At 39.8% G+C, this 21,300-nt stretch overlaps 1 protein-coding gene across 1 annotated transcript in view; it reads left to right on the top strand.

The window, feature by feature from the left end:
- The window catches only part of Col28a1 (collagen type XXVIII alpha 1 chain), a 173,094-nt gene extending 159,421 nt beyond the window's left edge, over positions 1-13,673 (top strand). The window contains exons 33-34 of the mRNA XM_021191488.1: positions 11,340-11,526; positions 12,830-13,673. Coding sequence (XP_021047147.1) covers positions 11,340-11,526; positions 12,830-13,002 — 360 coding nt within the window. The 3' untranslated portion in view covers positions 13,003-13,673. The remainder of the gene's footprint in view (positions 1-11,339; positions 11,527-12,829) is intronic.
- The last annotated feature ends 7,627 nt before the right edge of the window (positions 13,674-21,300 follow it).

The following is a 21,300-nucleotide window of genomic DNA, read 5'->3' as shown; positions in this document are numbered from 1 at the left end:
TTGGTGACTGGCTTGGAGGTTAGAGCAGGGGTGGGTTTTGATAGGATCCTGGAGATTTGAGCTTAGAGATAAGATAGCCCGAAATACCATAGGCTACAATCAAGACCACTACTACTACTGTTTTGAGAGCAGTTCCTTTTTAAAAAGGAAGATAATGAGTTTGTTTATACCATGTTAAGGGTTTTAGTCATATCCAAGGATAAGTTAATCCAAGAATGAGGAACCATAGGCCACATACCTTTGTTATGGTATTCTAGGAATTCTGATCACTCTGGTAAACAAGTGGCTTTAACTGATCATGACAGATGAAGCATTTTAGCTAAGGGTGAGGGAAGGGAGGATTCAAAAGAGTACATCTAAATTGGTTTGGATTTATAAAACAGCTGCCACATGATCCAGAACTGAGTATATGTTGAGTTCCAGTAGAAGGTGACAATGAATTGGAACTTTGTTGAATGTCCCTGTGTCAATAGGCTTTCTTAGTAGATGAACTTGTAGGCAATCAGTTTTCCAGCAGGTATTTAGTCTGAGCAGTCAATTGTTCATTTATATTCAATTTAACCCTTTGAGTATCTGAGCAATTTCAATGATTAAAGAAATGAGCATGCACAGAAATGAAATGTTATTATAACTATGTAAGTAGTTATTCTTTGAGTTACTTTTCTTTTCTTTTTTTTTAAAGATTTTATTTATTTATTATATGTAAGTACACTGTAGCTGTCTTCAGACCCTCCAGAAGAGGGAGTCAGATCTCGTTAAGGATGGTTGTGAGCCACCATGTGGTTGCTGGGATTTGAACTCTGCATCTTTGGAAGAGCAGTCAGGTGCTCTTACCCGCTGAGCCATCTCACCAGCCAGAGTTACTTTTCTATTGCTGTGAATCAACACCATAACCAAGGTAGTGCTTATAAAACAAAACATTTACCTGAGACTTACTTACAATTTTAGAGGGTTAGTCTATGATCATCACTGTGGGAAGAAGACAGTCATGGCCCCGGAGCCATTGCTGCGAGTTCTACCTTCTGACTCATAGGCAGCAGGCAGGGAAAGAGTCTGAGTCTTGAATGAACTTTTGAAATCTCAAAGCCCACCCCCCAGTGATACACTGCCTTTAACAAGGCCAGACCTGTTAATTCTTGTTAATTCTCCCCAAACTGTCCCACTAATTGGTGACCAAGCATTCAAACCTATGAGCCTACGGGGGCCATTCTTACTCAAAACACCCAGAAACCTTCTGGCACGAGGATCTGTCTACAGTAAGCATAGCTATAATATCCAAGCTTCTAAAATAAAACGAATCAATCAGAACATTTAGGTTCTCAAATAGCTCCCAAGTCTTCAGGCTATTTTGCAAAGTAGGTAAATGCTTCACTTCTCTTCGTTTTGTGTGTGAATCTTATTTCTTTCTTCGTTGTCCTCTATTGCTTCATTGGGGCACCTGCCATTCCATCTGCCTTTTCTTTCTACCAAACTCTTTTCTTAGGGAATGAATTATACACACTTTAATGTGAAATCTAAGTTGATGGTGTCTACCTCAAAGAAAACCTAACCTTTTAAGCATTACATTTAACTATGGAAGGAGTCTCAGTTCTGATTTAGATGTACTCTAAAGATCTGATAACATGTCTGTTGAGAGATAAGGATAGTAAGGGTATCCTGATCCATACATAACCTGCAAACCTTTGCCATTTCTCTTGTAAACTGGTCTATGGGAGCTATATATGATTACCTACCAACTCCTTGGGAAAACTTATATTTGCTCTTTTAATTTATTATTCTTTACTATTAATAATTACATAAGCATACATGTATGTGCCTTAACTTTCCTAATGGATTAAAATCCCTTGAGGATACAAAATACATCGAATTAAACATTGTGCCCTTTACAGGACTTAAAATTATGTTTTGTTTTATACATAGCAGACAGATGAAATACATTCTACACCAGCTACTGGGTTAAAAGAAAAATCTGAAGATTTTCTTCAATGAAAATATCAATTAAATTGTTATAAAAATTATAAAATAATAAGATTTTCAGATCACAGTAGCATGAGGATTAAGACCAAAAATTTGTTTCTTTTTTTAAATACTTTTAGGGTTTTACGATATAGTCTGGCTGTCCTGGAACTCATTGTGTACACCAGTTGACCTTGAACTGCACAAAGATCCTCCTGCCTCTGTCTGCAGAGTCCTGGGACTGAAGGCATGTGCCACTGTACCTGACTTGACAATTATTAAATAGGAACTTAAAACTAAAAATATTCTGCATAGCAAAGGACATAGTTTGTGTGAAAAGGCGGCTTACAGAATAGTTAAAATGCCTCTCCCAGCCACAAAGAGTTAATATCTAGAATATTCAAAGTACACCCACAATCTAGAAAACAAAAACTCAGTTTAAAAATAGAGTTCTTAAAAGATGAAACAAATGACTGAGAAACATTTAAGAAATGTTCAAAATATTTAGCCATCAGGGAAATACAAATTAAAACTACTATAGGATTTCACCTTACCCCTAGTCTGAATAGCTAAGTTTAAAAAAAGAAAGAGAAAAAGAAAGAAAAGATGACAAATGCTGGCCTAAGATATACAGAAAGGGGAACACATACTGACTGCGGATATGAGTATAAACTGGTGTAATCAGTATGGAACTTGATGTAGAAATTCCTCAAAAATCCCAATATAGATCCACCATATGATTCAGCCATACTATCCCTTGGCATATACACAAAGAACTCTATATGATACTATAGAGACCCTGCTCATCCATGTTCATTGCTGCCCTAGTCACAATAGCCAGAAAGTGGAAACAACCCAATGAATAGGATAATAAAAATGTGGCCCATTCACACAGTGGATTATTATGCAGCTGTTAAGAAAAATGAAATGTGCAGGTAAATGGCTGGAGCTAGAAACGATCGTTCTGAGGGAGGAAACGGGGCCTTAAAAAGACCAGGGTTGCATTTTTTTCTCTTATTTTTAGATGTTAGCTTTGAGACTGCAGATATGTGTGTGTGTTCCAAAGTTTGAATTTCCACAAAGGTCTGGAAATTAGTAAAGAGCCATGGAGGAGGGACTTGAAGTAGAGGAGATAGAACATAGGGGTCACGAGAGAATCATGGATCATGAAGGGGTAGGTGGTGTGGGGATGGTAGAACAGGGGAGAAGAAAGAGACTGGGGGGGGGGATAAATTAGGATTTCAGAAAAGTCCTGTGAAAACCCACTACTGTGGATGCTGCCTAAAATAATATCAACACTTCATATTTATTTACTCTTCCTGGTTTGGACAATTGGGTTAAGATTTTCATGATATAAACGAGCAACAGGCACTGAAACCAATTATACATCAACTTATCGGGCCAACAATTATGTCCAGTTAATGACCCATTACTTCCATAAGCATCTTCGGTTCCTATGCAAAGTTGCCTTTCACAATTCTAATGTATTAATAATTAGTGTGCATGTATGGGAGTCAATCCATTTCAACTAGTTTCTTACAGAATTCTTCACTTATTCAGTTTTCTTTTTGAAGAAGTAGAAAGGAATGAAACTTTTTTTTTTTTTTTAGTATTTTGAAAAATTCTTCTTCAACCACATATAACTTAGATAACTGACAGCTAGACCACTTCTTCCCTGAAGAAGGAGGATGTGGGGTTTCTGTACATAATGGTTTCCTAGCAACCAGATGAGAGGCACAGACAAACTAGTGTGGGATGAGCCCCCCAGGGGTAGCATTGTTACCTGCTAGAGGAGGTGTGGTGGAGGAAGTAGGGGAGAAAGTTTCCCTCTTCCTGACATCACCCTGACATCTTCAATGCAGCCTCTACTCTATATGAATCCTTTGCACCAGGGAGCATTGCAGATCAGCATGCATCTCCTGTGTCTTCGCTTGCACCAGCTGCATGCTTCTGTCTCTAGTCCCCCCTCTCTACTTATCGCCTCATCAAGGTCACCCAAATCAGCCATTGCCAAACCAGGCTCCAGTGGGAATTTGTGTTTGTTTTTTAAAACAGGGGCTTATTTTTGTGGTCTGTGCTGACCTGAAACTCACTATGCACCCTAGGCTGACCTCAAATGCACAGCAATCCTTCTGCTTTAACCTCCCGTGTGCTGCGATTACAGATTTGAGCCAACGTGCCTAGCTTCTACTGGAATACTCTCAAAGAACTGCAGCCCTGATCAGGTTCAAACTTGACACTGGAATTGTATGTATGCTTCATCCCAGCCTCTTCTCTGACCTGAGACTATTTAATCCTCCACCTCTGTTCTTCACTGTTCCTTTCTACTTGGTCCAAGGTGGGACCTTACTTTTTCACCCCACCAGACCTCCGTAAGTAGGTTTCAGATTTTCCCATCTTAAGAATAAGTCAACTCAGGCTGGAGAGATGGCTCAGCAGTTAAGAGCACTGACTGCTCTTCCAGAGGTCCTGAGTTCAATTCCCAGCTACCACATGGTGGCTTATAACCATCTGTAATGGGATCCAATGCCCTCTTCTGGTGTGCCTGAAGACAGCACAGTGTACTCATATGCATAAAATAAATAAATATATATAAAAAAAGATTGGTGAACAGAAGTGGATGCTCATAGTCATCTATTGGATGGAACACAGGGCCCCCAATGGAGGAGCTAGAGAAGGTACCCAAGGAACTGAAGGGGTCTGCAAACCCTATAGGAGGAACAACAATATGAACTAACCAGTACCCCCTGAGCTCATGTCTCTAGCTGCATATGTAGCAGAAGATGGCCCCTTGGTCTTGCAAACTTTATATGTCCCAATACAGGGGAATGCCAGGGCCATGAATTGGGTGTGGGTAGGTAGGGGAACAGGGCGCGGGGAGGGTATAGGGGACTTTCGGGATGGCATTTGAAATGTAAATGAAGAAAGTATCTAATAAAAATTGGAAAAAAAGAAATGGAAAAAGATCATAAAGAAAAAAAGAATGAGCCAACTCTGTCTGGATTATTGTAGTTCTTTTGCAGATTTAGATCTGCAAAAGATTTTGTAGATTTAGATCTATCTTCTAGAATAAAACAATCCCCACTAGGCTACTGCCTTCTTCTGCCTTTCTCTTGCTTTTTGGCCTTTTACTTTCTCCATGTCTCATCTCTTCTACTCCTTTCTTCCCTCCCTTCCTCCCCTTTCCCTTTCTTCCTCCCCTTTCCCTCCCTTCCTCCCCTTTCCCTTTCTTCCTCCCCTCACTTGCCCCTAATTCTCTTTCACACCTAATTCTCTCTCATACCTCACCCCTTTCCCATCTCACTGCAGTTGCTTTGCTCTGTAGAAAATTCCTGAAGCAGGTTATAGCCTCTAAATATGTCTCTACAGAGAGGCCACCAAGGACTGGCTAGTCAAATGCTTACTTGATTTCTCTCTCGTGTGTCACATCACAGCCATGGTGTGAAGGTGAATTCTCACTCTCTGCCTACTCTTTTTCCGTTCCTGAAGTGGTTCTTCTTTTTCTCTGTCTGCCTCTTACATACCAAATATATCCCCCTCACCAAGTCTTTGTCCCTTTTCTTTCTCTGAGATTCATTTGCTTTCTTCTTTGAGCGCTGTATAGAAGTAAACTTTTGTCGGTTAATCATATTATAGTGATGATGACCAAGTGCCTTACCTAAAGGCTATAATCAAAGGCACTGAAAACTCCAAGAGACATCAGAGCGAGCTATCGTCGTTTAGTTTCTCCGATGTGGGCCAAGTTAAGCTGGCTTCCTAAAATCAGAATTAATTATCTATAAAAGGTCATGAATATGTCACATCTACATATGTGTTCATATTGGCCAAATCACAATTTACTTGTTTATAAAATAAAATTAGTAGTCTCGTGTGGTAAGAAAGTCAAACCTCAGCAAAACCTATGAAATAGCTAGTTATTAAAATATGAAGTTGCTGGGTAACCTGCTGAAGACTTATTACCCTTTGAGTGAGAGGTGTTCTGTCCTACAGGATAGAAAACAAGGCAGTGGGCATATTGAAAACTGACCTAGAAGAAATATTGCAGACACAGGGTCAGAAAACTTGGTATTCTCAGTACTGAAGATATACACTTTATTTCCTCAGCTCCAAAGTCTATGGTTTTTTCCCACAGTTTTATAAATTCTAATGTGGAGATGCTTCTATTTCATGTGTATTTTATTTCTAAAAGACTTCTAACTTTTTTTGTGCTACTTCAAGATGAATGGCATTTAAAATATGGGAGGCTTTAAGCTGAGTATGACCCTGTATTCTACCTCTGTAAAAGGCCCAGTCAGTCTGGGAAAGGGCAGTCCAAGGTCAAGGTGGTCTGGAAACCTTGGAATGCAAGTAAATTTCAGTGTGTAGGTGCTGATAGACCTCCAAAGAAAGAATAGCACCCGGGAGAGTCCATCTGAGAGGAATCCAGTGAACCAGACACACAGCTTTGAAGGTTTTGACTCAGGAGCCAGCATCTACCAGGTGACCTACCATGCTGGAAGGTACTAACTGCAAACACTGCAGTCAGTGTACTTGTTTTTTTTTGGGGGGGGAGAGAATATTTTATTTTATGTGTAAGAGTGCTTTGCCTGCATGTGTGTATGTGTACCATGTGAATGCTTGGAGCCCTTGGAAGTCAGAAGGTGGCACTGGATCCCCATGTGACTAGAGTTGTTGATGGCTATCAGCTGCCATGTGGGTTCTGGGAACTGACTCCGGTCCTCTGTAAGAACAGCAAGTATTTTTAACCACCGAACCAACCCTTCTGCTCCTGGCTTGCTTTTGAACAGTGATATAGAGCAGAAATGGACAGAGTGTTGGGCAGGCTTATGATTTCAGGTTTAAGCTTTATAAATGGAACAAGAAAGAAGCAGAAACAGGCACCTGTGCGCTCACCCATGGATGAACGAGAGAGTGTTACCTGTTGCTTTAGAGTCAGTCACAACCTAAGCTCAAGTCCTCTGAGCCATCCTTTTGTCCTCTCCTGTAGCACTGATTTGGTCTTTGTTCTGCTAGTTAGGTTTGGGTGGCTTAAATCCTCTGTTAGAGGGCGCTCTGTCTTCTCTACTCACCAGCCCTGTCGTCTTTAGAAGGTTCCTGACATCCCTAGAGACATTGGGTAACCCACACCTTTTACTACCTCCCCCTTTTGTACTAAATTCAACTTAACAATATGCATGATGGGAGTTTTCTAACTCATGGTGAATTTATTCAGTGCTTACCAGTTGCCTGTTCAATGCTGTAGAGATTAAAGGGGGGGGGGGAGAGTAAAACAGGGAAGAGAAACAGGAAGGAGGGGGAAAGGAGGGAAGGGAAAGAATAGGCATAAATTAGTTGCCCTGCTGATGCACATATTCATCCATATTGTGATGGTTAGACTTGGTTGTCAACTTGACATCACCTAGACTCAACAGGGAAGGACCCTGGGAGAAATGCAAAGGAGTGGGTAACCTGAGCCCTAGCATGCATGCCTTAGTTCACTGTCCTCTGCTCTTGCTCTAGATATGATAAGACCGGCTGATTGAAGTTCCCCCCCGCCTTGCCTTGACTACCACAGAGTATACCTGGAGATTTGTCTTCCTTACATTGCTTCTGTCAGGGCATTTTATTACAGTAACAGGCAATGATAATTAAGAGACACAGAAAACATGAAAGGTTGTAAAATTGGGAACAGAAAACATTTTTCTTTCTCCTGTATCTTTTTAGGCTCATTGGCTGGGGCTCTGCAAATCTGATTGATGGGAGATAGACTAGTAGAAGTAGAAACAAACAGAGGCTTATTAATATGAGCAACGTACATGCACAGAGGGTCATGCCTTCAGTGACTGACTCCAAGGGAGGCTTGCATGTGAGCTTGAGCGGCCTCCTAAAAAAACAGGAACTTTGGAGAGGAGAGACAAGACCAAGGAAAAGGACTGTGTTTCCAGAGCAAAAAAAAAATCGTGGGGAGGTGAAAATATGGGAACTGGGAGATACAAGCTAGATCATGTTTGTTCCGAAGTCTTCTGGCACTACCCTTTTGCTAACGGTAGTGGGTCTCCACTGATAATTCTGTCTTTGGTAGAGAAGGGAGCAGGAGACACTTTAGAAAAAAAAAATTATCTCTTGCTTTTAGGCCAATGAAGAAGGGAAGAGTGATCTTCTTGTATTTATTTCTAACTACCTTCACCTCAAAATAATTAATATCCCAAAGTGATATATTTAGGGTTGGCTTATTCTGCTTGGTGTAGGGTGGTTAATGATTGAACTCTGTATGAGCCACACTGTAGGAGGGTTGTGCTGAGCACCATGTAATGGAGAAGAGTGGTCCTGATGGAGCTATTGGAATCTTTTCAGATGCAGACTAATGTGTCCCGGTCTGTGGGAGGAAGGGTGATTTTGAGATATTGTGGCAGAATGAAAAGGATGAAGGAGCTGCAGGTTACAGTGGGGGTGGGAATCGTGGTCACGATGTAGAGAGGACAGATTGTGCCACTGCTCTATAGCCAGCTGGAGAATTTTTCGTCTGTCAAACTGTCAGTCACCTACTTCTCCATTCCTAATAGCTAGCAAGTGATGATTACTTAAGAATGATATTCCCAGTGAATGCACAAATTAGTAGAAATTCATTTGGAAAGGATGTTGCCCAAAAAGCATAAAGTATCTGTGTTTAACCCAATTAGCCATGAAGTTTCAAATAGAAAAAAAATATTTCAGAAAAGGCCATTGTAAGCTGGACATCCTGATGCAGGGTTTGTAATCTTGGAAACTGAAGCAGGACAATCAAAGAATCACGCTTTACCTGGGATATGGAATGGTCAAGGCCAGCATGGGCAACCTGGTGAGACCTCTCTAAATAATAATAATAATAATAATAATAATAATAATAATAATAATAATAAATAGAGGGCTGGTATATGGATCAGTGGTAAGAGTGTTTGAAAGGTCCTGGCTTCAATTCCTAGTATGGCACATGTATGTACACACATGAGCACACACACACACACACACACACACACACACACACAGGCATTATAGTCATGTATATTAAGCATTTTAAATTGTGTGTTGTCAGAGTGAAAGATGTGCTGTGTTGATACTAAATATTAAGAAAAATAGCATGTAGCATAGAAAACCAAGCAGATCTTGTTGTATTTTGGATCTCCTGTGCATTCAGCCCAATGCTTCAGAGACTGAACGAACACACTACCAAGTGACTTACAGTCCCAGCCTGCATTTTTTGTTGGTAAAAATACATTCACATAGGAAGAAAATAGAGCAGGGGAAACATATCAACAGTAATTATCTGCGAGTAGAGTTGCTTCTGATTTCTATTCCATTCTTTTTGCTTGCCCATTATTTTCTAAAAGCCCTTGCAGCAAACATGTTTGCTTTTGTAAGAAGGAAGAACAAATTTTAAATTGCCAACCACAACAGTTATACATTTGTTTAATGGCCTCAAGCTTTCCTGAGCCAGAAGATGGATGAAATTATTTTCATTTATAGAAGAAAGTTAATTGTGTTTATTCTGAAATGTGGTATAATGTTACAGTTGTGGAAATTCTCAAATGATCATGTGACTTAGAAAGCAAACAGACATTTCTATGTGGAGAAAAGAGGAACTTCTCAGGTCCCAGGAGTTGAGCAGATTCAAAGGCAGAGGTAATTCCTCTCAGGAGACCATGCTGTCCAGAGAAAGTGACATTCACTGCCAGTGGCTCTTTTTTTGATATAGTATCACTTAAAGAAGCTATGGGCAGAGAACAGCAGTACATCTTCCCTGGGTTGAGACCTTTCTCCCTTCCCACTGGAGGACTGCCAGCCTTAAAATGTTCTAGTCTAAGATAGTAAGAAATGATGATGCTCAAACCATCCGACGCACACAGGGCCACTCTGAAAACAGGAACAGCAAAGAATGCACAACTATACCAAAGGCTGTGTTTGGAGCTAGGGAGAAGTTACTGATATATTTCAATCGAGCGCTATCTATAGGGCTAAAAATTGATTCTAATGGAAGTTTTTGTTCTGAACTCGCCAGGTAGTACTTTAATAATGATGACACATGCAGCCATAAGTATTCAGATTAAAGTGCGCTCACTTGATAGGGTTGAAAGTATGTGCTCGTGTGCTTGTGTGCGTGTGCATATAGATCAAACACTGTAAAACAATAGATAGCAGAGGACATGTAATGGTGACATCTGGCTCTGATCACTGTCTGCTGGCATCTCTGGTTAAGAAAGTATCAGAAAAACTATTTAGTTCATAGATTTGTTTACTGAAGTAAACAAAGAGTAGGAGAATGAAAGCCATTATAAGAATATAGGGTTAGGACTAAGGTTGAGGGACTGACTGCTCTGTATAGCTGAGCTCCAAGAAAATAACAACAAAGAAAAACAAGACAAAACAAAAAAACAAAACCACTTTCACTTCCAATTATTCCTACAGTGACTTGCCTAGCTCTTAATAATAGCCAGAAAACTGACAGGAATTTTTCTTAAGCAAAGCACCTTGCCCATTTCATGATATATCAAAAATTGAGATACAACTTGAAAGTTTTGCTTACAAAATAGCTTTTGGAGTTATGATCTTGTGAACTTTAGAGATCAAGTGTTTCTCAGAACTTCTTAGAAGCTAAGCACCGTACAACAGTGGGCATTATTTGGGCCCTGGGTGACAGACGGTAGGAGAGGTGGCAAGATTTTCAGCTGGGATTGAGCAAACAATCAAATGGGATGCCAAGTTGCTGTCACTTCGGTTTTGTTGTCCTCTGTCTGTTGTCCCAACTCTCAGCCTCAAAATTCACTGAATTCCTGGTAGATATTTTGGAATATCTCATTAAGAGCTCTAGTGTTAGGAAACGAACTGAAAAAGACTGTAAAATGCTAAATTAGTGTTGATTTTTCTTATTCATAGCCGTAACCAAAAGAAGAACAAACACCATCCCTTTCCAGATTTACATACTTCATGCCTTGCATGTAATTCTCCCTGGGACTTCTCAGCAGAATAACATCTGTGCCCAGATGTAGGCAATAAATGTGTATACTAGAACATGTACAAGGTGAGAGGCAAGTCGCTCTTTATCTAGTCAGGGCTGGGACATGATTTTGTAAGCTTTACTTAAAACATTGGACAGCTGGGGAGACACAACATAGAAAAACCTTTTCTATATTTTCCAAGAAATCAGTTGACATTGTCAAAAACAAAAAAAAAAAATTGTAATGTTATATTTTCTTTCTTTCTCTGTGTGTCTTATATGAATGCTGTATGTTTATGTAATGTTTGTATGTGGTGTGTGTGTGTGTGTGTTTGCATGGTATATGATGTCTATATAATATGAATGTGTCATGTATATGTGATGCTTCATGTCTGTGATGTGGTGTATGATGTGTGTGTGTGTGTGTGTGTAGTTTAATGTCTCTAGAGGCCAAAATGAAGAGACTGAACCTTCTGTGTTGACGGAGGCTGGTAACTTGGCCATCCCAACCCCACCTGAGGCCACCAATACACTTGAGCCATTGCTCAGCAGCCCTGAAGGAGCGGAAACAAGAACTCCAAATCCCAATTTGTTACAGCCAGGAAAATCTCTGTACAAAGGTAAGAGACGTCTTTCACACGGCTGCTGTAGAAGAGTGCTCTCCAGAGTCTTCCCAAGAGGAAATGTATAGCTTAATTAGGAAGACAAGAGCTAGTTCTGGCTGGGTCACACGGGACTTGAGAGGCAGCTATCTTGGGAGTAAATGTGGTTATGGAAATATTGTAGCACTGGTTTTAACCTGAATATTTTGGAGGTGATCGCTTTCCCTGTTTGCCCCGGCCCCAGCTGCTCTGTGTTCTTCATAAATGTAGATATTTGAGATTTTGTCCCTTGATTGTATAACTCAGATTCTGATCCAGCACATATTTTCCACAAGTTAATGTATGCACAGAGAAAATTCATCCCTGTATGTGTTTAGTAACATACACAAAAGTAACAATGCCAACTCCAATAGGGGCTTAGATGGACTTGAAACCCGTTGCACTACATAAGCTATTTATTCTAGTGGTAGGGAGTTGTGGAAATCTTTTCCTTTCCTTTAGGTGTATGGGGTCTCCATGGTAGAAATAGATTTTAGAGATGAGTCTTAGAAAGTATATTTAGACACACTCCAGACCTGAGGAACTGAGAAAGGGAGGTGAAGTGAGGACCGGTTCTGCTTCCGAGATGGAGGAAGCTGAGGGTACATGATTTCTGCAAGACCAGGTCTTGGGCAACTGGATTCTCTTTGTCTGGCTTCTCATAATTACGTCTCAAAATAATTAAGAAACGGTTTTGAGATAATTTCTTCAAGTAGAAAGTAAGAATCAGTGCTCTCTGAAGGGACCTAATAAATTGGAGGCTCTGATTAAATTAGCACAACATGGCCGCATTGTTTTGGCTTTCCTATAGGGAGTGCACTCCTGAAGTTCTTTGTAACTGACATTAAAAGGTCACGCCCTGTTGTCTTGGGTCCTGCAACAGTTGTCCTTTTAGAAGAGAGCCTTAATATCAGGACTGCTCCTCAGTGCTTCTAAATGATTGAAGTCCTGTGCTGGGCACAGTACTACATTCCAGTCCTCAGGAGATGGAGGGTGGATCATCACAAATTCAAGACTAGCCTGGGTTACCTAGTGAGACTATTTAAAAAAAAAAATCCATCTTCTGTCAGCTCCCCTCAGAGTTATTACTTAATGGATTCTCACTCATGCCTTCTTGGAAATGTGCAATTTAGTGGGGTATCATAAAATTAAAAGACTTGGTTGGTCTGTTGAATTTACAAAGAATAAAAACTTTATATTACTTCATAAAGCTTTTTCTTTCTCCCCTGATATCGTCCATGAGAGAGAAACTTCTAGTAACTCCACCCTGTTTTCTCCCTAGATCCAAGATGCAAGGAAGCCTTGAAGCCTGGGAACTGTGGCGACTATGTGGTTCGCTGGTATTATGACAAACAGGTCAACTCTTGCGCTCGCTTTTGGTTCAGTGGCTGCAATGGCTCAGGAAACAGATTCCACAGTGAACAGGAATGTCGAGAAACCTGCATTAAGCAATGAACGAGCACATTAACGGGCTTCGATCAGAGGTTTAAAAAGAGCTTGATACAAGCAGTGCACCACATGTGAGCATACCCTAAATAGTGACCGTTCATAAATGGCATAGACCACCTTCTAGGGACACAGTCTGATTAAGTGCCTACACAGCTGAAGGGTGGAAGGACTAGGAGCTGAACTCAGCTGTGTAACTTTAGAACACAGACTTTATCTGCCTCACAACCTGCGGTGTGGCCCTGATTCCTTGTCATTCTAGCACACATACAATGACAGGTCACACCCCACCCTCCTTGTTCCCACACCTTGTTCCAGCACCTTCACAGCCCATCAGTGGAGAGTGGTTTGCGAGGGGAAGGACTTTGGTTTGAACACTGTAAGAATGTCTACATGTGAATGCTGGGATAGTGGTGGAGGATGGTGAGGGGAGTTACGAATTTAGCCCAAAGTGATAGTAGAAATAAGTCTGAATACTCACTAACAGTATGATAAGTTGAGTCTTCCCTTTCCTCGTTGACGTCAAAGCCTTCACTGTACACTAAAGCTATGTATTAAAATGAAGCAGGTTTTACATTTTTTTTCCTTCAAAAATATGTGAATGAGACTGGATTTTTATGGCCAAGGAGTGAGAATTCAGACCATAATAATTTTGTTAAACCAAGTGTGGGAAGACAGAGTTCTGAGCTGAGACAGTATTTTAACACACCATCCATCTACAGACTGCTTCCTCCTTCTTAGCCTGTTGTTCTCATTCAAGTTGGACACCAAAAATCTCCAGCCTAAGGAAATGGAAGAGTAACTATCCCTGAAAAAAAAAGAACATTGCAGGAGTTTCCAAGGCATGAGAAGAATACATGCCACCTGTCTGACAGTTAAAACAAGATGAGACACGCTGAAAACATATCATGTGGGGAGAGGGCAGAAGGGCTGACCCTGTGGGATTCCTGGCGTGCCCTCCCCCGTCACTTTCCGATGGCAGAGAGATCCTACTCCACATCTTGTGTTGCTATTGGCTTTTCTAGGTAACTTTACATGTAAAACCACACATATCTCTATGGATAACTAAATAAGATATAGCTAGTCTTACACAGCATATATATAGCTTTGTAAGAATGATACTGTCTGTCTTCTAGTCTTCTATCCCTTAATGCTTTCATTTGGCTTTATAATCAACCCATGTTTTACCATATAGAAATGCGTTCACAAATACTTTATTTCTTAGATGTTGAAATCCTAGAAGACTTTCACTATAGTATGTACTTCTCTGTGATTCGCTAGATTTTTTCTTTAAAAAATACATGCACTGTTATTCATATGCATGCATTCATATGTATATCACAATCGTGTAATATTTGTGAGAATATATAACAAAATATTTAATCAATGCTTTGGTTATGATCAGCTGAGCTGTCTCTATTTTATTTTTTCACTACTGCACCAGCATCACCGAGGGGTTTTCACATTTGTGTCTCTGGAGATACACATTCCAGGTTCTTGAGCATATATGCCCTTACTGAAGTTGCTAGGATGCATATATATATATATATATATATATATATATATTCAAAACCAGTATACATCATGACAAGTTTCTCTTCCAAGTGAACGAGGTTATTGTTAAGTTCCCATCAGTTGTGTACTGCAGCTACTGTTGTTTGATGCATGTCAATCATACAGTCTCGTCTTTCTTTCCTTAGATGATTATTAAGCAGTATCGTGTTTGAATCACTCTTCTCGGGGGCACCTTAGCAAGCTTCATTACCATCTGTGCTCCCACTGATGTGAACTATAATCCCAGATTTTTTTATTGTAATATTTTCTTTATTGAGTTCTTGTCCTTATATATTTTGAGTTCTATTTTGCTTGACAGTCTTACTGCCAATATGTTTATGGCTACCCTCCCCTCTCCCTCCCCTCTCCCTCCTCTCTCCCTCCCCCTTTCTTCTTTTCTTCCCTCCTCCTCTTTCTTTCCCTCTTTCTACTTTTTTTTGTGTTCATTTCTGATTTAATTTTTAAGGCAATGAAGTTAACCCATCTTTAGTTGTGCTCCTCCTCAGCTTGTCAGTCATCTTTCCTGTGAGGATGACCTCTCAGGAGCAGAAGTGTGCGCGTGCCTCAGGCACCTTTTGACCAGTGACAGATTCCTCAGCCTCGTTTAACTTGGGTGATTTCAGAGTAGCTTCGATTTTTGTCCTTCATACTCTTTAGCTGGAATAAAGGTGTGAGCTTGGCCCTGGTGGTAATGGTTTGTCACACGTTTCTTCTTTTATCGGGTAGACTTAGGAGCTTTGAGCATTTTCTTACTTTCTAGCAATGCATTAAGAAGTGCATATTAGTCACCATATGTTGTTGGAATGTCTCTGCTGCAATTTTGACAGGAACAAAAGTATTTATATTCTCTTTTCCCAACTTTGCTCCCACAGAGAACTCCAATGCAAACGTGTTGCAATGTTTCTCACTTTGTCCACCCAGTCTTTCCTCCTTCCCCAAGAAGTCCTAAGACTTCAAGGACAATCTGAAAACCACCCTTTCTGCTGCTTCTTAATTTGGTCTTTCATGTCCAGCATTGAAGACCCAAACACCTACCTCTGTCTTCTCCATTTTGCACAGCGACTACAAGTTCAGCTGCTTTTCACATTAAGGGACATGTCTGTTTCTTGCTACCATAAAAACTGACCACCGCTTTAGTGACTTGGATAATAATAGTGTGCTAATGTATGGTTACATGGGTTAGAAGTCTCATGAATAGAAATGAGTGTGTCTGGTGTCCAGGCTGTTTTTTCTGAAGACCCTAGGGAGAATCCTTCTCTCTTTTCCAACATGGAAAGGTCATCCCTTGGCTAAGACATTTTTGTATCTCTTGTCTGTCTGTCTGTCTGTCTGTCTGTCTGTCTGTCTGTCTGTCTGTCTTTGTGTATGTATGTGTGTGTGTGTGTGTGTGTGTGTGTCCACCCACTCCCATCCCTCTGTCTCTGTCTGCCTCTCTGTCTCCCTCTGGGTGTCTGTCTGTCTGTCTCTGTCTGTCTCCCCATCTCATTCTCTGTCTGTTTACTAAGACAGAATCATACTATGTGGCCTAAACTTTGTGCTTTCCTTGGTCCCCACTCCCCTCCACCCCCTCCCTGTGTGTTAGGACTGAGTTCGTGCACATGAGCATACAAGATTCCTTTGCTCTGCTTTTATTTCTTTAAGTTTTACTTTTACTTTGTGGGTTTTTCCCCAGCTAAGATAGGGACTTACTGTGCAGCACAAGCTGGCTTAAAACTTATGACAGTGCTCCTGCCTCTGCATTTCCAGGGTTGAGATCGCACTTGTGTACCACCATGTCCAGCTTCTTCCTCTGTTTTCAGAATCAGCTCTAATGCTGCCATCTTCCTAGATATTTGACTAGATCCCGAGTATTGTTTTGTACGGCTTATGATCAGATGGCGTCCACTTGAATCTCACCACAGGGTCCCCTACCTGGATGAAGCTTCATCTACCAAGTCTCCTTTGCCATGGGAAATGGCATACACACATTCCAAGGAGAGAGGAGTGGGTGAGTGTCGCTGAGACCATTGTGCTGTGCACCATACTGCCTCTATCCTGTACTGTCCAAGCTGTTCAGGATTGATGACGTCATCCTTCATTCCACCTTGGACCTAAAGTTCCTTACAAGCTGGAAGAACTCAGAAATTGTAAAAGCATATTAAATTCATTTTCATAGAGGTCATTTTGTAAATAATTTTTTTGCAAGAGAGGAATAGAAAAAGATCATGAAAAAGTCACAAGTTTTAACAGATAATATACCAATGAGTGAAAAACACCAGTCTTGGATCCATTTTGACAGTAAAAAGCCTCCCACTCTATCATTAGCAACTAAAGGAAAAGCCACGGGGCTAGTTGTCTGGCTATATTTTAGATCAAAGGAAATGAACAATCTGATAATTGACCCTGGAAAAGAGGATTATAGTTCTTTTTTTTTTTTTTTTCATTTCACACACTTGATGAGAGCATTTCCCATCAGCCAAACCATTCTTATGTCATCATTTCTACCATGCTGGCTATTTAGTGGAAATGTCAGCTTCATTTAACTACACAAAACACTCCTCAGATATTTGAATTGCATGTTAAATTTATAAGACAGTAATTGGACTTTCTGACTTTATTTTTTATCTTGAACATAGAAATAAGTAATTTAGAAGAATGAAGGAAAAACATTTGGAATTGTAATACATCTTTTTCATGTATCTGAAAAACCCAGAGATCCTATATATTTAAAAAGAAGAAGAAGAAGAAGAAGAAGAAGAAGAAGAAGAAGAAGAAGAAGAAGAAGAAGAAGAAGAAGAAGAAGAAGAAAGAAAGAAAGAAAGAAAGAAAGAAAGAAGGAAAGAAAGAATGAATGAATTTTAGAAGAAATCTAAGAAATTTTAAAAAATAGTAATCCAAATATGATGCCAAGTTAACATTTGGAAAGACACTGAAACAACTCTCAGACTGGAACAGAAGAACTTGATAAAGAAATTGAGGGACAACAGAAGATTCTGCCAAGAACCCTTGCTGAGAACCGCCAAGAGGATGCCTCTTGAGAGAGATTCCAGTTGCCCTGGAATGTTAGATGTCTAACTAACCCTCTCCCTTACAAATCTATAATCCAGTGAGTTCAGTAATAGCAGAGACTTTCCCTTCCTTATGGTATCTTTAAGTGAAATGTCACTAAGATACCAAGAATAGCCCAGAAACATGTATAACCCTTAAAATTTCAACAACCCCAACTCTTACTTCACACGTAAATTCCTATCATTACATTTTTTAATTTTAAAAATATTAGACTAATTTGCATTTTAAAAGCACTCATTATTTCTTACCATTTAACATAAATTTGCCTTCCTAGGGGAAAAGCCTTAAATTAAATTCATTTAAAATTACCCTGAGCTCAAAAAGTTAGAAATGTATAAGCCCTGTTTAAATTATGTCCAGAAATAAGGGTTCTTAGATTCAAAAATCCTTAGATCCTGTCTCTTCTAGTTATATAAGTTTTAAATCAGTGGGTGGTTCTCAACCTGTGGGTCAAAACCCCTTTGGGAGTGGAACAAGCCTTCCACAGGGGTCACATATCAGACATCCCACATGTCAGATGTTTACAGTGTGAATCATGATAGTAGCAAAATTACATTTATAAAGTAGCAACAAAAATAATTTTATAGTTGGGTGTCACCACAACTGTACACAGGAACTAAATTAAAGGGTTGCAGCATTAAGGTTGAAAACCACTGCTTTAGACAAAACACTGTAAAGAACTGATGGTATTGGGTTATTGATAAGATGCCACATCTGTCTGACACACCCCATTCCTCAGATTCCATTGCTGTAGCTGGACCTGCTGTCTCCCTGGATTTGGCTATTACAGCACCATCATTATGATTGTGTTGTTATTTTAGGACAAACTATCCTCTTTCATTCTGGCTACCTTAGATACTTCTCATCTTTCCACAGCTCTTTCCAGTGCTCTTCTGTCATTCTGAGCATGCCGTCAGCTGCTGAGGACACTCTGGGTGGCTGGAATGGAACAGGAGAAAGTTATGTTCCTTGTTCTATATATGTGTTCCGTTGGGCCTCAAAATGGATGCCATATTGAAAAAAGACAGAAAAATTCCCCTCCATCCTGGAAGCAAAAGCAGAAGTTGCAGAATAAGAACGTGTGTGTGTGTTTGCTTGCTTACTTGCTTGGTTGGTTGGCTGTCTTTCAGTGCTAGGTATAAAACTTGGGCTTGCTCATGTTAAGTAATTAGAAGCACAGTCCTATGAGAGGAGTTCTTAAGTACTAAGTAGGAATTGTGGGTTGCAAAGGCTTCTTTCTCTGGTCCCTTTAAAATCAACTGGAGGCTTCCATTTTATATTTCTCATCCTTCAAATTTGTCCTTTTGCGCCATAGTCATAGTTTCCTGCCGTTCTTTTTAAATACTAATGGAATTCTTCAGTTATCCCTCCTTGGCATATTATTAGTCGGTGCTATGTTAAATTTATCATTTGGCCATTTCCTTCTCTTGCATATTAATGAGGAGTGCTATGGTTTGCCAGTGTCTGCAACTTGGCATTTTTATCAGACTGATTCTGTTATGAATAAATCACGACTCAGAATTGCCTTCAGCTATATAAAAAGTGGTGTTAACGAAAGCCAGAACAGCTCTGACTGGGAAACAAAGCCAGCTCTCCTTTATGTAGTTGTTTCACCTCATCTTCGAAGAAATAAATATTTGGCATCAGCATAGACTCTCTCTGTTGTTCAGTACGGCTTTACTGTCATAAAAATTGAAAAATGCAACAAAATCAATTTAAATGGTATTCCTCCAAATGTTAGGATGTTATCCTTGCTTTTCCCATGTTAAAACTTAAGACAAAACCTATTACATTTGCTCTGTGCCTATTCCCTGACATTGGCAAACAAACAATCCTTCAGTAGTCCATTCCTTTGTGAAGGGCATATAGTATTCAGGCTAATTACCTCATCTTGTCCTTGAGAAACGTGGCAGACTCTCTTCTCATGGCCCATACCTCATTGCTCAAGGGATCAGGTCTAGCTTAGCTCTTCCTCTGCACCCCTGGTTTTCCATTCCTTCTTACTTCACATTTGGGCTCCTCACTTCCAATCTTATCATCCACTTGGAAGCTATAGTTTCTAAGTGCTGGGAAGGTACAGTGATTTGTATGTAGTCACTCTCTCTAAAGTATTTTATTGGCTCTCCATTTTCATTAAAATATAGGACAAACATGTAAACATAGTATTTAAGGTTCTTCAAGCCCTTGCTGTGTTTATGTGTTCAGCTAAACTCTCCCTGCATTTTTACATGAACTTTCAGTTTTGTTCTACTCAGCTATTGGCTATGTTTTAAGATAATCATTTGGAGCCAGGCATGATGGCACACGCCTTTAATCCCAGCACTCCGGAGGCAGAGGTAGGCGGGTTTCTGAGTTCGAGGCCAGCCTGGTCTACAAAGTGAGTTCCAGGACAGCCAGGGCTATACAGAGAAACCCTGTCTTGAAACAAACAAACAAACAAACAAACAAAAAACCCAAAGATTATCATTTGGTTCTCCTCCCGTGTCTTCTACTCTTCAGTCCCTTCTTCCTCCCCCCCATCTCTTTCCAGTAGATAGCCCATCTTCTCTTTCTCATGAAATTCATGCCTTATCCATAAATCAAGAACTACCTTATTGCTTCTAAGCACATCAGAGCTATATCTTTTATTACCTACTTTTTCTGGACATCCAAATATGTTCCAATATTTCACAGTGATTACCAAAACTCTATCAGTATCCATGGCCTTTTGCTAGGCCTACCTGTATATATTTGTAAAGAGAAATTATAAGGACAAAGGGTTAATGTCTCTTGGTCTAGTGAAAGTGAACCAGTTAACACTCTTGCAGTTCCTGAAGTTTAACTTTTGTCAATCTGGTGGGTGAACAGGGAATTTTCTTTTGTTAGAATCTGTATTACTTCTACTTTTCATTTTTAATAGTACAGTTTTTTGGCATATACAAAAGAATATCATGTAGAAGTAGGATTATATAACAAGCTAACGTTATTAAAAAACATTGTGTTTCTGCCACCTATCTTAAGAAATAGGTCACTATTAGTACTTAAAGGACGCTGCTAAACCAACTTAGAAACAAATGGCCATTGTATTTGAAATACACAACTATGTACATCTCCAGGGTCAGCAAGATATTATGTGACTCCCGATGACACTTGCCCATGGGTTCTCTAGGTGGCTTCCCAAAGGTCACTACTAATGACACAAATCAAACATTGACTACAACCTGGAGCAGTGAACTGAGGTTCCTAGAGCAATGGCCTAGGAGAGATGAACAGTTTTATACTGTTCTTAAACATAACAATAAAATATGAAATCAAATTAGTTTTTGTTTTCCTTAATTGATACAGAAAGATGAAAGTTGTGTCTTAGAATATTTAGAAAATTTCAACCATTAACTCATCTGGGTAAGAAATAATTCTTTTGGTGACAAACAGTGCTCTCAGAAGGAGACCACAAGAGACAAGAGGAACAGTTATTTCCTTACACAGGCCAGGGTGTCTAAAGACCGACTGAAGATTTTATTCACTATTTTTGCTAGGTGTACATTAAGAGTCATTTGAATCCAAGTCCATCAGTGTATGGAAAAAGAAACCTGATATAAAAATGTAGATGAGGAAGCAGGTTCCATATCTCCTAAAATATTTGCAAGTGACTCACCTGGTTTGTTAAGATTATAAATCTTTTATATTAATTTTGTAGATAATGTTAATATTCCCACTATGAGTAGC

The sequence above is a fragment of the Mus pahari genome, chromosome 2, assembly GCF_900095145.1.
Source record: "Mus pahari chromosome 2, PAHARI_EIJ_v1.1, whole genome shotgun sequence".
Taxonomy (NCBI): domain Eukaryota; kingdom Metazoa; phylum Chordata; class Mammalia; order Rodentia; family Muridae; genus Mus; species Mus pahari.
The sequence above is the reverse complement of the archived record's forward strand: the minus strand, read 5'-3'. Positions and strand labels throughout refer to the sequence as shown.